Genomic DNA, 16,863 nt, shown 5'->3' on the forward strand with positions numbered 1-16,863 from the left:
AAGCCCTAAACGGCCTCGTTCCTATATACCTGAAGGAGCGTCTCCACCCCCATTGTTCAGCCCGGACACTGAGATCCAGCGCCGAGGGCCTTTTGGCGGTTCCCTCACTGCAAGAAGCAAAGCTACAGGGAACCAGGCAGAGGGCCTTCTTGGTAGTGGCACCCGCCCTGTGGAATGCCCTTCCATCGGAGGTCAAGGAGATAAACAACTACCTGACATTTAGAAAACACCTAAAGGCAGCCCTGTTTAGGGAGGTTTTTAATCTGTGATATTTTTATGTATTTTGGTATTTGTTGGAAGCCGCCCAGAGTGGCGGGGGAAACCCAGCCTGATGGGCAGGGTATAAATAATAATAATTAACAACAACAACAACAACAACATTCTCCTTTCCCTTCCTCCCCCACAACAATCACTCTGTGAGGTGAGTGAGGCTGAGAGACTTCAGAGAAGTGTAACTACCCCAAGGTCACCCAGTAGCTGCATGCAGAGGAGCTGAGACGCGAATCTGGTTCCCCAGATTACGAGTCTACCGCTCTTAACCACTACACCACACTGGCTCTCACTGGCAGAAGGCCCTGGGTTCAATCTATGACATCTCCAGGTAAGAGCCGCACCCTGGGTTAAAATTTTGGGCAGACGCTGCCAGTTAGTGTTGCCAATGCTGAGCTAGATGGACCAATGGGTTTGACTCAGCAGAAGGCAGCTTCCTATGTTCCTACTCTGTTAATGGAGAAGGTGCTCAGTGGCAAAGCACCTGCTTTGCATGCAGAAGCACCTCCAGGTAGGGCTGGGAATGCCCACCCCCTGAAACCCTGCAAAGATGGTGCCAGTCTTTGCTGACAATATGTAAAGCACCTGGCTTCCTACAAAGAATTCTGGGAACTGTAGTTTATCCCTCACCGAGGTGCAATTCCCACCATGCTGAAAGCCCCCCACAGTTGACAGGATTCTACTGGGGAAGATGTGTGCTTTAAATGTATGGTGTGTGGATAATACTCCTTTCCTGTCCAAGAGGATCCAATCAGCGGCGTCTTAAGCGCCCGTCGCCATGGTGCGCCGGATCTCTCTGGCGCCCTCCCGCCCCGTTTCCCAGCGCGGTGGGCAGGTGGGTGCCGCGCGCAGCGGATCGGCGGACCGGCCAGCCAGTGGGCGGGCGCAGCTCGCGGCGCCCTCCTGGCAGGCCGGCGCCATGGTGCCCTGCGCCACCGGGGGTCTATGATGAGCCGGCCCTGGATCCAATGGTCAGTCCAGAGCTAGAGGGACATCACAGAGAAGCTGCCAGCTGCAGTTCAGTGGTTTGCCACATGGGGCAGCTGTCCACAAATCACTTGCTCTCGACATCATCTCTCCTCCTGGACACCATGAGGGCTAGTAACCTGGCTGTGCTTTAATGAAGGTTGGGGTGCTGAGGAGGCCTGATAAAGCATCTTGTACACCTCTGCATACTTAACATAAGCCTCCCTGTGGGCTCCGATGAGCCACCATGAAACAAGGACACCTTTTCTATGGCTTGGTGTCTGTGGCAGCAGAGGGAAGCTGATATTAAGATTCCAGCCCATAACAACCTGCCCCACATTAAAATTCTGAAAGAAGACAGGCTAAATTCAAAAGCCTGTTCTGCCATTTTCAACTGAAATAATGCAGGTGAAACTCAGAAAATTAGAATATTGTCGAAAAGTGCATTTATTTCAGTAATGCAACTTGTTATTTTTTATTTTAATTTTAATTTTTACAAATACTTTCTTTTGGAGATTCCGCAGTAATAAAACAAATAGCTACAATAATACAAGAATAAACATCGCTATTACATTTCATTAATTACATTCTATTTATAACTGACCCGCCTAACGACAAATAACTACAATGACAACAAATAAAGGCTTGGCATATCTTGCTTTGCATGTCATGCATCTCATATATTGGTTTCACCTTTTAAGTTGCATTACTGAAATAAATGCACTTTTCGACGATATTCTAATTTTCCGAGTTTCACCTGTATATTTCTGCTTCTGCTCATCTGCTGCCTCCCCCCCCCCCAAATGCTTACTCTGCTTCTCCAACTCCTGTGCCGCGATGGTGGAGACCGGCCTTTTGGGGTTCCCACTCCGATAAAGCTGCAGCGCATCCAGCAGGTCAGACTCCAGGGCGAACTCAGAGTCCCATTCGTAGTTCTCGTCCACAGATGTGTTCCTCCTGGAAGCGATAAGAGGGGAGTTAAGATACATGGGGTGGGTGTGAGAGGAAACATGGAGGCCAAAAAGGCCAAGAGGGAGAGATGGTGGGATCCTCTCCACCAGGCTGTTTGCAGCGCTGCCCATTTGGACTTGTGGGGTGGAAAGCAGGGAGTCCAACAGGGAGCGGAGACAGAGCCAAGGGCAGGCAGAACCAGCTCAAGTCTAGTTTCATCCCTCCCCGCCTTGTCTGTTGAATTCTATAAAGGCAACACTGAGGATGGCAGCGACAGCCACTGCTAAAAGTAAAAAAGGCAGGCAGATGGCGGAGGGCAGATTGAGGTCGGTGGGGCAGTGCCTGCCCCATGCTATAAATTTGCTTATATATTGCGTTTCCCGCAAGTAAATCTGTGCTCAAAGCAGTGCACCCAAGAATAGTAGTACCGTAGTACAGCCACAATACATTGTAAGACATATAACATTACTGCAACGTAACACTAAATAAGAAGTAATCAACAATTAACAGTTCCTTTAACATACACAAACATTTACGTAAGCATACAGCTTATCAACAGGACAAGTTAAAAGTATCCATAAGCAATGCTTCCAAATTGATCCCCCTCCACTGCCTGTTTGGGTCTTTTTTCTTTTAAATTTTATTTATTGACCCCCCCCCAAATTACAGATTTTAACATAGACCATAAATTACTTTATTCATTGACTTCCCACCTGCCACTTCCATGGTTTCCAGATTTACCCTTAAATGATTCCTATTTCACGTATGACATTCAATATATCCATTTAGACATATTTATTTTAACGACTAATGCTGTCGCTCCTTTTTCACGTCTTGCTGTTCTAGTTTGTTTGGATCTTTTCCTGCTTCCACAGCTTACCAGCGTCTGTTTAAAGGAGTATCTCCTCCCACCCCACTTCATGAACAGAATGGCAGAAAAATATGGGGGTAGGCTTGTATATTGCAAAGATCCATGGAATACGGGTGGACTCAGACAGTGCACAGAGCAGCCCCCATTTTGACAGAGCAGGCACAGGGGTGGGGAACCCCAGGCCTCAGGGCAAAATGTGGCCCTCCAGGCCTCTCTATCCGGCCCTTGGAACTCTCCCTATGCCGCTTCCTTCACTGGCTCTGCTTTGCATCCTCCTTGGTTTTTTTTTTGCCTGGACGGGTTGTCCTTGAACTCCGATAATGCCTCTTGCTGGTTTGGATGCAGGGCAAAGACAAGTGTGCAAGCCTGTGCAGAAAGGTAATCGAAAAGAAACTGGCTACAAATGTAAATTCTACACCTCTTCCCCTCTGGCTTCACCCAACCCAGGTATGTGGCCCTAGGAAAGGTGCTTAGAAGGGAATGTGACTCTAGGACTGAAACAGGTTCCCCATCCCTGTAATGCCAGGTGAGTCTAATTCTCCAGATGGCCCTGGACTGGCTCTCCAGGCTCAGGTGATGGGAAAGACTCTGATCTGCTGATTTTTTATATATATACCTGTTGCCCTCTGTATGCCAAGCAGGTGCTCCAACACTGAGCTATGTTCTCCCTTAGAACATAGGGAGGTGTCTTGGTCCAGCTCAGATTCTTTGCTCCTGTAACCCAATATTGTTTACTCTGACTGGCAGTTTCTCCCCTTACCTGCTGCTCCTCGAACCTTTGTAATCGGATATAGCAGGGATTGAACTGGGGGGCCTTCTGCCTGCAGAGTATAGGTGCTCCACACCCAAGGCATGGTCCCTCCCCCCTCCTGTATTGCAAAGGACCTTCGGATGGTACAGCGTGTCTCTGCGTGCTGACGTCTTGCACCCTGACCAACCTCCAGGTTTCAAACGGTCTGGCTCAATTTAGAAAAGTTACATTTAAAAGAATGCACAACCTGGCGAAGACTTTGGAAGGAGGTCTTGTGAGATAAGAAACGGAGGAGCTCGGAAGCTTTCAAAAAGAGCAAAATTAACACGGAAAGGATGTTTAGAAGGGAGGCTCCATCCTGTGGACACAGAGAGTATGGCAGGTGTGTGTCCTGCTTCCTCACTTCCTGTTCTGCCTGCCTGCTGAAACTGAAGAGCCTAAGAAGATAGGAAGCTGCCCTATACTAAGTCAGACCAGCAATACATTGAGCTCAGTATTGTCTTCACTGACTGGCAGCAGCTCTCTGGGGTTGGAGACAGGAGTTGGTCTCCAGCTCTACCTGCAGAAACCAGGGGTTGAACCTGGAGCCCTTCTGCATGCAAAGCAGGTGCCCTACCAATTAGCAGCAACCTTTTCCCCACAGCAGCTTTTTCACTGGGGACAGGATTTTGTTTGCATTTGGGCTCCTTTTTTATTTTTTCTGCAGTCTCTGTGCCTGCTTAGGGTTGCAGAATTAAGACCCCAAGAGGGTTCTAAGTGTGGAAAGCGAGGGAAAATTCCTACCACGGCTGCATTCTCATGTGGGGTTTATTGCATTAGTTTTACTGGTTATAACCTCTTGAAATCCCATTTATTCCTCACGCCAGCATTTGCAATTTCATCTGGCACTGTCTCCATGTTTTCCAGGTCTCGATGCACAGTTGTAACGGCTAGAAACTTTTTAAATTTGCTAGACATGTTTCACCCTGCTCATCCTTTGCGAGGTGCTTACTTGAGGCCCCCAAGCACTCATCCAACCCACCAGAGCCTCCCGGGAAAACAGCAGGCCTAGTTCACCTCTGCTCCCTTGCCTGCCCTCTTGTCTCACCTTTTACTGATGGCAACCACCGAAGGGTCCTTTTTGAACCTGCATTCTTCTCCCGCAGAGCCGCTTTGCCAGCCGGTCATTTCTGCAAAGGGGGAACTGAGGTAGCTGCCTGCCAGCGACGGCGCCAGCGAGGGAGGTCTCAGGAAGGACACACTTCCTCGGCCACTGCTCTGGCTGGTCAGGCTGCCCCTCGGCAGCTTCTCGGCGGGTGGCCCTGCCGGGGGAACGGTGACGGGCGACTTGTGTCTCTCGGGGGGCAGAGACTCTGGGGGCTCCTCCGCTGCATGGAGCCAGTGAGGCTCTGAGGGGATGGCTGTGTAGGCAAGCTCTGCCTGCCTGCTGTCCATGGGGGGCTGGGGGGATGACAGCACCTCCAACCAAGGCCCTGGTTCCTTGGGTGAGCGCATTTCTGAAAAGGAACTGAGGTAACTCGGGCAAACGGAGGTCCCGGGAAAGGCAGCCTTAGCCGGGCCTGTGTTGGCGTGAGGGAGCCTGAGGAGAGATTTGGCCAATGCCTGTACCTGAGCAGGGTCTAGATTGGCTTGCGTGTCCATGTAGGCTGGACACACGGTTCTGTCCTCATCCCCCAACCCAGTGAGTTCAGTGCTGCCCAGAGCCTCATGGAGGGCTGGTTTGGAAGGTTGCTCTTCTTCCTCTTCCTCGTCTTCTTCTTCTTCCTCCTCCTCCTCCTCTTCCTCTGGAGGCCAGTCACCATCCACATTCATCTCCTTGAAAAAGGGGAGACTCAAGTACTGCAGAATCCCACTTTGGGCTGAGGTATTTGCATGGGCTTGGCTGCTCGGGGGCTTACTGCAGGTTGGCGAGGAAGGGGTTGGCGAGGAAGACGAGGAGGCGGCAGTGGCGGGCCCGTCCACGTGCGCCTCGGGGCTCTGGGTGGTGGTCTGGGCGCGCTGCTTGGTAGCCCCGTATGGCATGGTCGCCACTGGGCTGACGTTGACAATGCACAAGGGCTCGGCCTCCTCCGTCGGGCTGCTGCTGCTGTAGTCGAAGTAGCGTCCCTGGCGGTAGCCGGAGGCCTTGGCTTCGCGGCGGGACCGGCTGGTGCTCTTGGGCCTCAGGGGGACGCTTTTCTGCCAGACAGGCTCTTCAGGCCTAGGGGGGGAGTAGACCTGCAGGTAAGGCTCCAGCTGGCCCAGGCTGCTCTCCGAAGAAGCCAGGGACAGGGAATAGCGTTCCAGCATGGCCGCCAAGCGTTCCCGAGGCGGTGCTTCGCTCTGCACCACAAAGCGGCCGTCGGGCCCGCGGCAGATGCGCTCCAGGGGTAGCGGCTCCCCGACGTGGCTCTCGTAGAGTGTGTATCTGGAGCTGTTCCTCGCACTGCCACTGGTGATGTTGAGGCCTAAGTTGGTGCTGACTTTCTCCCCCCACAGCAGGGAGCGGCGAAGGCTCTGATACGGGGAGGCCTGGAATTTCATCTTCACAACGCTGTCTGGGCTAGCAGTGCCTGTAGAATTTCTGGAGCGGGGAAAAGCCCAAAAATATATTTGTATTGGTCAGCTGGCGAGAGATTAGGCCCAGTTTCCCTCCAACCCCAGCCCCAGGGTTCCCTAAAAGCTGTCAAGAACAGATGCCACCCTGCCCAAGAGGGAGGACGGCCAGCCTCGCAGAGATCGAGCTGCGCAAGGCAGAATGCATGCTGCGGCAAGCAACAGGACGTGCGGCCGAAAAGGTGCTCTAGGTGAGAGCCAAACCACAAACTCAGGATCACCAAGTGGTCCGCTGTACCACTTTTTGTAGCTGCACTGAGAAAACTAGCATGCTAAAGGAAGATGAGGCTCTATACCTTTTCCCTGACAAGCTGGATTTCTCCAGGCAGGCAGGTTTGACTTTAAAAAATAAAAATAAAAAAGCAGAAAGTATCTTTCAATAAGTGATTGTTCACACCAGCTCCCCAAAAGCATGTGAAGATTCCAAATACAGTGGGACCTCGACTTACAAATTTAATCCGTTCCGAATGCACACTTGTAGGTCAAAAACTTCGTAAGTCGAGTTTCCCATAGGAAAAGCAGTTTCCCATAGGAATGCATTGGAAGCGGAAAAATTCATAAGTCGAGGAAACCGCATCTAAAAACTCGTAAGTCGAAGAAACCGCATCTAACGGCGAATGGGTTTTCCGTTCGGATGTCGGAAAAATCATAAGCGCGCGGCCACTTTTTCCGCTTGTAGGTCGAAAACGTCGGATGTCGAGGAGCTTGTAAGTCGAGGTCCCACTGTATGGTAATTGGACAGAATTTGAAAGGGAGCTTGAGAAACCTCTAGTGATAACTCATGGGGTGAGTGAGGGACTCTACATTTGGCATCAGACATGGACAGAACACTATTGCTGCAGATGATTCTATAAGCCAAAAAGGCATTTAGGCCTATGCTCATGTGGTACCAGGTGCAACATTCAGCTTACTGAGAATCGGTGTTCTCAATTATTATTATTATTTTTAAGAGGGGTTTCAAGTCCTTAGCATTGCTAAGTGTGTGTGGGGGGGGGAAATGCCTGGCAAAACTTTGGAACCCAGATTGCCATTTTGTGCTTTGCACAGCAACCTCACTGTGACCAGCAAATATGTCCAAATCATGCAGATTTTGCAAAATGAGTACTTATCCAGTTCTTACAGGCCACAGGATTCAGCTTTGAAGGTCACAGAACAGCTGTGCTTTTGCATTTGTGAGTGTTGGATTCACAGAACGTACACACGGTGTGCATATGATTAGGATTGTGATTAAGAAGATTCCCACCAAAGGCACCATGCACTTTCACAGTTCAGATTACAGTGCCAGGACTAGATAATAGTAATGATCAGACATATTGCAGCTCATCTGGTGGCTATGGAATACGGACAAAAATTTAAACTGATGCAAGAGGACTCTTAATAATTTGCTTTTATTGTTTTGATTGGTTTGTTATCAGTTCTGTTTCAACCTGAATACCAGTCCCTGGAAACAACAGTGGGAGAGGGCTATGGCATTCACGTCCTGCTTGCCTAATGTTGGAAGCTGCTTTATATTGAGTCAGAATATTGGCCATCAGAGTCACTCTTGTCTACAGTGGCCCTCCAGGTTTTCAGGTGGGGAGTTTCTCCCAGCCCTACCTGGAGATGCCAGGGATTGAACCTGGGACTTTGTACCTGCAAGGCAGATGCTCCACCACCGAGTTATAAGCCTTGCCTGTTTTTGCCGTCCTGCGGAGTCCTGCTGTAGCATTTCCCTTTCCCACCCCACTAGGCACTTCATCCCTCTCCCCCTGGCTGTGGCCTGCAAAACACAGGGGGGGGAACTGAGCAGAAGCAACAGGGGAAGGATCTGCAGGGTTGGCATGAATGGGAACAGGAAGTGATGTCATGCGATGGCGTGACTTACTGTGAAGGCAGAAGCTTCTTGTTGGGGGAGAAGACGGTTGGTGGATCTGGAAGGTCACGAGAACATAAAAGGGAAATCACACGGAGAGCAACTCAAAAAAACAAAAAAGAAGTGACAATGAAAGGGGACGGGACGACTGCCACGTCACGGCCAACAGACAGATGCACGCACACACATGCCCGTGTCAGCCTTAAACTTGCCCTGACCCCCACTCCCTTCCAGCTTCAGTTCCAAGGACCACCTCCCTGTCCAGCTCAGAAAACAAGCAGGATTTCCTTTTTCCTCCTCCTTCTTTTTAAAAATGCAGTCTCTTGCAGCTTGCAAGCGACTCTAGTCATGCAGCGGCACAAATTGCGAGAGGGGAGAACTGCACACCTTCTGTGGTCACAGACATCTGCATCGGGCATAGAATTCAACCCTCTTGAGGATCCCAGATATTACTTAAGACAGCAAGTTTCTAGTCTTTAAGGATGCAAAGACTGAAAGGGAGTGTGTATGTGTGTGTGTGGCACCCCCCCCGGGTGCTGAGAAGGGATTTAATGTGGCCAGGAGCGGGTTTAGATGTTTCATGTCTTACTCCTCTCCCCACTGCCCCCCTTGGAAAAACAGCAGGTTGAATTACCTAGGAAAGAAAGCCAACGAAGGCAATTTGCTTAATGGGGAATAGAGCAGAGAATCTACCTCCTCTTTTAGAATTCAAGTTACCTTGATGGCAAATTTGCACCCAACCTGGACAGGATATTCTGTCCTAGCTAACAAAATGTGGACCATCTCACAGACTCTCCTGCGGCCTCTCCACCCCTAAATTCGCCTTGTTTCCTTGAGTTTTTGTCTGGCAGGAGTGTGTCCTTTACACCCCTGATAATGCCTCTTGCTTGTCTGGATAGAGGAGCAAGCAAGCACCCGTAGAAAACTAGCCTTCTGCCCAAAGTTAAAACTGACATTTGTGGCTTTGTCCATTTTTTGCATCTCGTGCCGTCCCTGTTGCCGCCCCCTCCCGGCATGTGGTGCCTGAAAGGTTGTCCAGAACGGGTTGGAGCCATCGAGCTAAAGAAGGGTCCTCACCTCTGGGACAGACCCATGTGGAATCATACAACAGGCTGAGAAAAGCATGCCACCTTGTCTCAGAACTTCTAAGGGCAGTACAGTGAAAACTGGCTGGCGGCAGGTGCTGGATATTATCCAACAACAAAGTGTGTCTCGGTCCTGTATAGCTGAAGGAGCGTCTCCACCCCCATCGTTCAGCCCGGACACTGAGATCCAGCGCAGAGGGCCTTCTGGCGGTTCCCTCACTGTGAGAAGCAAAGCTACAGGGAACCAGGCAGAGGGCCTTCTTGGTAGTGGCACCCACCCTGTGGTAGTGGCACCCACCCTATCAGATGTCAAAAATAAAAACAACTACCAGACTTTTAAGGGAAATTTTTAGTCTGTGATATTTTAATGTATTTTGATGTGTGTTGGAAGCTGACCAGAGTGGCGGGGGAGACCCGGCCAGATGGTGTAAATAAATAAATAAATAAATAAATAATAATAATAATAATAATAATGTCTGTATGCAAAGCGGAATTAACCTTTGTAACTCACTGCCGTGAAGCAGAAAACTTTGAAGAAAGAACTTTATATTCATTCATGGAGGAGGAAGAGGTCTTTCGATGGCTTTCGGACGTGACGTGTACATGGACCCTCCATGTTCGGAGGTAAGATGATGACAAATATCAAGACACTGGGGGCGAACAACTGGGGAGTGCTTTTGCAGCCACGTCCCATTTGGGGACTTCCAGGATGCTTCCAGCTGATTTGGGGAAGTGCAGAATGCGACTGGTGTAGCTCAGACCTGGGCCTCCTTCCTTCGATCGCTTCACTCCAATCTTGTGCCTTTCTCACCGGCAACTAGTTTGTGTCCAAGCCCAATTAGAAATGCTGTGTTTGGCTTTTGAAGTCTGGTGGTGGGAACCTATGGCCCTCCAGATGTTGTAGACTACAACTCCCATAATCCCTGAAAATTGGCAGTGCTCCAGGTTCCGGTTTCCGCCGGCAGGAATGGCGGACCTGTTTTCCATCCCTCTGACCTTCGTAAGGAATTTGGCGGTTGCTAGGGGAGTAAATGGCAACCCCCTACCCTCTCCGGGGGTTACGGAGAGGGGCCGCTGGCCCGCGATGCCCCCAGACCCACTCCGACTGTTTATGGAGTGGGGGGAGCTTGGGCTGAAAAGCACTTACGAGGGCCAGGACTCCCGGACGCTAATCTGCATGGCGGGGATTTCCATGGTTAAAGAAGATAATTAGGCTTAAATCTATGGACATACTTCAGAAGGAGGGGAAGAAGCGCTGTTTACTGCTGAGAAATCTATGCTGCTGAGGGAGAGGAGTTAAAGGCTGTATATCACCTGGAAGAAGGATTGATGGGGACGGAGCGATAAGGGAATTGAGTTTTTTTTTATTTTTCTTCATATGAGTTACTTCGTATCTTCCCAGACGCGATGTCCTGGCTTGTTTGGAGTGAAAGAGAAGCAAAAGACTGTGTGAGTTGAACTTTATAAACTGTTGTTACTGAGCATATTTTTTAAAGATGTGGAGTTGCCGATGAGAAAAGCCCCCCCCCCCTAGTCGGACGGAAGGAGTCCTGGACGCGTTCGGAGGATTTATGAGCTGTGACGCACTTTGAATTGGAGCAGCGACCTGAAGCTAAGTTCAGCTATAGGGCAAGGAGATCCATTAATTTACCAAGAGTTTATGGTTTGATGTTTAATCTTCATGGCTATGAGAGAAAACGAAAGTGATTTGAGCTTTTTAAGATGGCGCTGCTTCGACGCAACAGGGAGCTCCAGACTAAGAAGATTTATGGGGAGGCTGGACTGATTAACCCACACAGGAGAAAGAACATTTGTGAAACCTTGTTTGATATTTATCTCAGCAGCTGGGAAACAATCGGTTGAAAGTGGAAAACATCTATGTGACTGTAAGGGGAAGATCTGGATTATTATGAACTTGGAGGACGATTTGAACTTTAGAAAAAAGACGGCAGTGGACGGTTGCGAGGAATCCCCAATTTCTTGAAGCATGGGAACCCAAATAAAAAATTCTTTAGACGATTTGGCATAACATTCGGTTTGATTGATATATATATGTGTATAATTTGAAATAATAAATGTGATATAATTGGTTTTAATTGGAAAATTAATAAAATATATTTAAAAAAAGAAAAAGAAAATTGGCAGTGCTCGCTGGGGCTGATGGGAGTTGGAGTACAGTTGGAAGGGACAGAGATTGCTCAGCAGTGCCTCGAAAGGTTTTCGGATGCAGGCTGTCACCTCCCATGGAAAGCTACCTATGTGCAGGGCCACCTATAGAATATCTCAGCACCCTGTAAGCTGCAGCAATTGGGCACACAAGACGGGACCTTTTTGGTGGTGGCACCCCAGCTTTGGAACCCTTTGCCCCTTGAGGTCCTTCTGGACATCGCTCTGTCTTCAGGCTTTTGACCCATTTTTTAATTTTTTTTTAAAAAAACCATATTGCTAACGATTGCATATGGCTGCTAACTGCTTTGAGGGTCCCATGTGCAAACATAAAAAGTTGAGAGAGAGGAAAACATATTTTGATAAATGTTTAAAAGCTAGATCAGGTGAATTCTGCCCCCCCCTTTTCCAAGGTAATGGAAAAAGAAGCTAAAGGAGGACCTTAACAACTGCTCTCAGGTGGGACAGGAAGGGGAGCTTGAATTGATTCTGTTTGGGATCTTGCTTAAGTCTGCTTTTGCTTCTACATCTGGTAACAAGGGCTGCCAACATGGCACCCATGGGTGCAGTGATGCTCTTGAGGTCTTCCCTGGCTGCCTACAAAGCCTCTGAACCCCCTCCCCCCTGCTCACCCCTTGGTCATGAAGTGACGAGGATGGTAGGTTTCCACCCATTTTGAAAAGTATGCTTTGTCTCTTTCTGTTTTGGGAGCTGATCTGGGAAAAACTGCAGTGTGTTGCAGCAGGAAGTTGGAAGAGTGTCGCTCTGCCCCACTTGCTTTTTCAGCTCTTTGTGCTTTTATTTGGAAAATCACAGCCTGCATGGATGTGCTTTCTCTTTTTCTGTCTCTCAAGGGGTTGCAAATTGGGGGGGGGGGGGAGAAAATGAACGGAGGGGCATGTACTCAAAAATCCAAATGTGCCCACAAAATTAAAAAAGCGTGGCAACGTCTATCCTATGAGTTGCTTTCCAGGCTTTAAAATAAATAAAAGAAGAGATATTATTTATGCCACACTTTAAATAAATATTTTTTTTAAAAAAAGACAGTTCCCGGTAAGATAGCAAACCAGGGTATCCACAATGATAACTGCTAGAAGCAAACTCAAATATGCCAAAACATAGCAGCTCTTTTAAAAAAATTAAGCCAGATGCTGTTGCCTGAATGGATTGTGCGAATCTGTGCACGCTTTCTTATTCTGCATATTAAAATTGTCTCCTATAAATGCAATGGTGGGATCCTCAGAAGGCTGGATTCTGCACCAGACACCTTTTTCCTGCAACCACAGGGTCTTGACTGTGGTTGCCTCACAAAATCATCGGGTGGTATTCAATGCTAGTCCTACTCAAAGTAGACCCACTGAAGCTAATGGTCATGACTAACTTAGGCTTGTTCATTTCAGTGGTCTACTTTGAGTAGAACTTAGTTGAATGCAGCCTATGGAGTTGGGGAAGTGGAGGTTGTGTAGACCAACCTTGTTCAGCTCAGTGCAGAATCTGCAGAGCAGGATGCAATGACAGCACTCCTGACAAATGGCTGCCTGAACTCTGCTTAAATACTTCACTGAAGCAGCCTGGCCCACCATCAAGTTTTATTGTAATGTTCAATTAAAATCTGTGCCCTGCCTTCTCTACCCATTAGCCCAGAGGCGGGGAATCTTTTCTGGCCAGTGGGCCCAATCCTAGCCTCCCCACCCCTGCAGAGATGCAGCCCACCTGCCAATCACTTAGCATTGCTATGACATCGGATGTGCTTTGAAGCCCCGATTATCAGGACTTCAAAGCGCAGTGTGGAGCTGTTTAAAAGCCCTTTTGCACACAGCCCCGCATTGCCCTTTAAAACTTCAGAAAACAGGTTTTCAAACAGGTTTCAAGGAGCAGCACTGGGAGGGAGAAGTGGTTTCAATGGGACCAGGACAGAAATGAACAAAAGCTCACTTTAAGCTCCCAATTGTTCCTTTGACATCAGGCGCAAAACGGGCGGATGTAACTTGCCCCAAATGGTGCGGCAGACCAAGTTTGGCTCGCGGGCTGGAAGTTCCTTATCCCTGTTATTAGGTCTGGTCTCGCCCTCTGGGGCGACAAGAGAACGTGTCTGCTCAAACTTTCTGTGCGACAGCTCCTTACCTTGCCTGCGTTTGCGGAGACGGGCAGCTCGCCTCTGGTTCATGATGCAAGCCGCCATTGTGCTGAAGATGACAGCTGTGCTGAGAAAGCAGACCCCGCCAATCACTCCTGCCAACACTGGCTGGGGCAGGAGCTCAGGGAGCTGGGTGCGGGAGGGATACACCTCCATGCCTGGTGGGAAGAGGGGGAATGTTACCCTATCACAATGGCAAGGGTAGGAAGAAACCTCGACATGGAGGAAGAATCGCTGTAGGAGCCCTGTTGCATCAGATCGTAAGGACTTTTCTTTTCTAATTGCAAATTGACTTGGAAATACTGGGGAAACGAGAAACCGAGAGATTCACTCATCCCTACTAATATTAAGAGTAACGTTTTAAAGTAGCTTTGAACAGCTGCAGTGGCCTCCCGCAAAGTGAGCTAATCCTGAGGCTGCTGCAGGTTTTGCTGCCCACTCTCTGGCCCTTACCTATTGTGGAGACATTGACCGTGTTGCTGGGGTCACTGATGTAGCTGCCAGCAAAGGCCACCAGGCGGAACTCATAGAAGGCGTCCTACAATGGGGGGGGGGAGAGGAAGCAGGGGTACATTGTGAAAACCCTCTTATTGTCACTGTGGTCACACTGTAAACCCCTCTCCCACTTAACAGCATCAGAAGGGGTATCATTTTGCTTAACTAGTTCCACTTTTTGACAGCCCCAAGGAAAGCCAGGGAGCTATGCACTGGCCTGAAGTCAATGGAAATCCTGCCCAACTCAATCCCAGCTTCTGATATTTTGACACACTTTCAAGCAGCCATGAGGACTAGAACCTTGGTCCTTCCCCTTTTTTTAAAAAAGTAAAATCTGTGAAAAGTAAAAATTGTGAAAGCCAAGCTTTTGATTTGCCTCACTCAACCGTGGTCCCCTGCCTAATGCCCCCAAACCCAGCCTACAACCATGCTTTATAGCTAATGACATAGGCAAGTCCTGCTAGGGCAGAGCCTGGTTAGCACACTAACTCAGGGGTCAGCAAACTTTTTCAGCAGGGGGCCGGGTCCACTGTCCACCAGACCTTGTGGGGGGGCCAGACTATATTTTGGGGGGGGGCTGGATCTGGCCCCCAGGCCTTAGTTTGCCTACCCATGCACTAACCCAGGCACCCCCAAACTTCGGCCCTCCAGATGTTTTGGACTACAATTCCCATCTTCCCCAACCACTGGTCCTGTTAGCTAAGGATCATGGGAGTTGTAGGCCAAAACATCTGGAGGGCCGCACTTTGGGGGTGCCTGCACTAACCTTTCAAAACTCTATCTCTGACACCCTTCTGAACCCACCTTGATTAGCCCAGGCACCAGGAGCTGCGTCTCAGAGCTGGAAATGGATCCGTCGAGAACCTCCCAGCCCCCCTGGTCTTGTCGCAGCTCCAGGGTATAGCCTGTTAGAGCCACAGAGAATTGGAATGGGGGCTCCCACAGTAGGAGGACCCCCCGCGTGGTCTCGTTGGCCATCAGGGATTGAGGTGGGGATAGAAAGATCTGCGAGGTCGTAGATGAGGGGTTGGGCGGCATGGTGTTTGTTGGGAAACCTGAGGAGAAAGGAGGAGAAGAAGACGAAAAAGAAAAAGAAAAGAGAGAACGGATGTTGAAACTGTGCATTGTTCCTTTAAGGGAATAGTTGGGGTGTGACACATCGCTGATCAGAAGGAAAGGAGTCCTGGGCCTCTCACCTAGTGGCACGGTGGTGACGATCTCACTGAAGGGACCGCTACCCAGCTTGTTCTGGGCCAAAACGCTGAACTGGTAGCCGGTATCTGGTTGCAGATTCTCCACCAGGACGTGGGAGGCCCCAACAGGCACAGGCAGTGAAACCCAGTCGTGGTGAGGGCGATTGAAGCGTTTCAACCTGCGTGGGACACAGAAATGGAGGAGAGGCTGCAGTCACTGAGAAGAACAAAAACCAGAGACAGAAAAGCCCCTGTTTCGAGCAGAAGGGACTTGTGAGCTCCTGGAAGAAGCATTGCAGTAACCTTTATATTTAATTAATCTGTTCACTCAGTTTATCAGGCACCCGATAGATTACAAGAGTTATCTGGGCAACGTATAAAAGCAAAAGCAACCTAGAAACCCAATGCAATAAAAGAAAATGGGAAAGCAGCAATTAAGACAACCATAAAAAGTAGCACTTTTTGTAAAAAAAAAAGCGAGAGATCAAGCAATCACAGCATTGATAAAATTGATCTGTTAGAAGAGAGAGTAAATAAATGTTCCGCGGAGTTATAACAATTATATTAATTCCACGTCATACATGTAAAAGGCTTGATTTTTTTTATAAAGTATTTAAAAATACATTAAAACAGGGATCACTGCCCATAATGGTCAGTGTGCCTGGCATGACCTCCTATGGTACCCATGGAAGGTTTCAGTAAATAGTGTATGAGGGACAGCTTGCTGTTCCTGCTCCTGCACTGGCTTAGCCTCTCCTACACTGAACACAAACAAAACAAAACTTGCTCACATTTCTTTGGGTGCCAGGACAAGATGCCCTCCTTTCGGCTCTGAACAGAGGGGAGGTGGAAAGAGCATATATTTGTAAGTGTGGCTGTGGTTTATATAGGTGCCTTTTCCCCCACTGAGAAAGCAGCCGATGGAGAGGGGGCAGCCTTGCCCCCATCCTGTCTCCCCCCCCCAAAAAAAAACTTTTGGGCAAAGCAGCCATTTGGGGCCTAGCGCCCACAGCCTCCTCTCCAAAATCCTAATCGAGGACTCACAGCGGCGTATACCAGATGCTGAACCTCTGGAAGTATCCCCCGTCAAAGCCTGGCTCCCAGGTGATGTTGACAGCCTGTTGGAGAGGCAGCACCGAGACGTTGGCCACTGTGTGGGGGCTGGTGCCTAGAGTTCACGAGAGAGAACAAAAAGCAGAAATGAATTAGATTGACAGGATTAGGATGAGGCTCAAAGGGGTTTTGTGGGTGGTAAAATCCACAGCAGCAGCAGTTTTATCAACTGACGCCCCCACCAGTCCCTCCAACACTTGTTTTTTAGGATTAAACCAGGTGCACAGAAAGCTTCTTTATGGTATTCTGTCCATCAAGCCCGGTAGTGTCTGCTCTAGCAGATCTGGAAGGGTGTTTTCCATCACTTCTGACCCAATCCCTTTTTAACTGGAGATGTCCAGGACTGAATCTGGACTCTTTCTACAAGCTCTACTACTGAGTTATAGTCCCTCCAGTATAGGAAACTGCCGATTACATG

The 16,863-nt window shown here is 49.1% G+C and overlaps 1 protein-coding gene across 2 annotated transcripts in view; it reads right to left on the reverse strand.

Annotated features, from left to right (window-relative positions):
- Positions 1-16,863, reverse strand: part of IGSF9 (immunoglobulin superfamily member 9) — a 67,696-nt gene that overhangs the window by 1,280 nt on the left and 49,553 nt on the right. For both annotated transcript variants that reach the window (XM_035098174.3, XM_035098177.3), the window contains 8 exons: positions 16,377-16,500; positions 15,336-15,511; positions 14,944-15,194; positions 14,098-14,182; positions 13,632-13,802; positions 8,269-8,314; positions 4,897-6,372; positions 2,048-2,193 (listed from right to left, as the gene is read on the reverse strand). In XM_035098174.3, the coding sequence (XP_034954065.2) occupies positions 2,048-2,193; positions 4,897-6,372; positions 8,269-8,314; positions 13,632-13,802; positions 14,098-14,182; positions 14,944-15,194; positions 15,336-15,511; positions 16,377-16,500 (2,475 nt within the window). The remainder of the gene's footprint in view (positions 1-2,047; positions 2,194-4,896; positions 6,373-8,268; positions 8,315-13,631; positions 13,803-14,097; positions 14,183-14,943; positions 15,195-15,335; positions 15,512-16,376; positions 16,501-16,863) is intronic.

The sequence above is a fragment of the Zootoca vivipara genome, chromosome 16 (genome assembly GCF_965207765.1).
Source record: "Zootoca vivipara chromosome 16, rZooViv2.hap1.1, whole genome shotgun sequence".
Taxonomy (NCBI): Eukaryota; Metazoa; Chordata; class Lepidosauria; order Squamata; family Lacertidae; genus Zootoca; species Zootoca vivipara.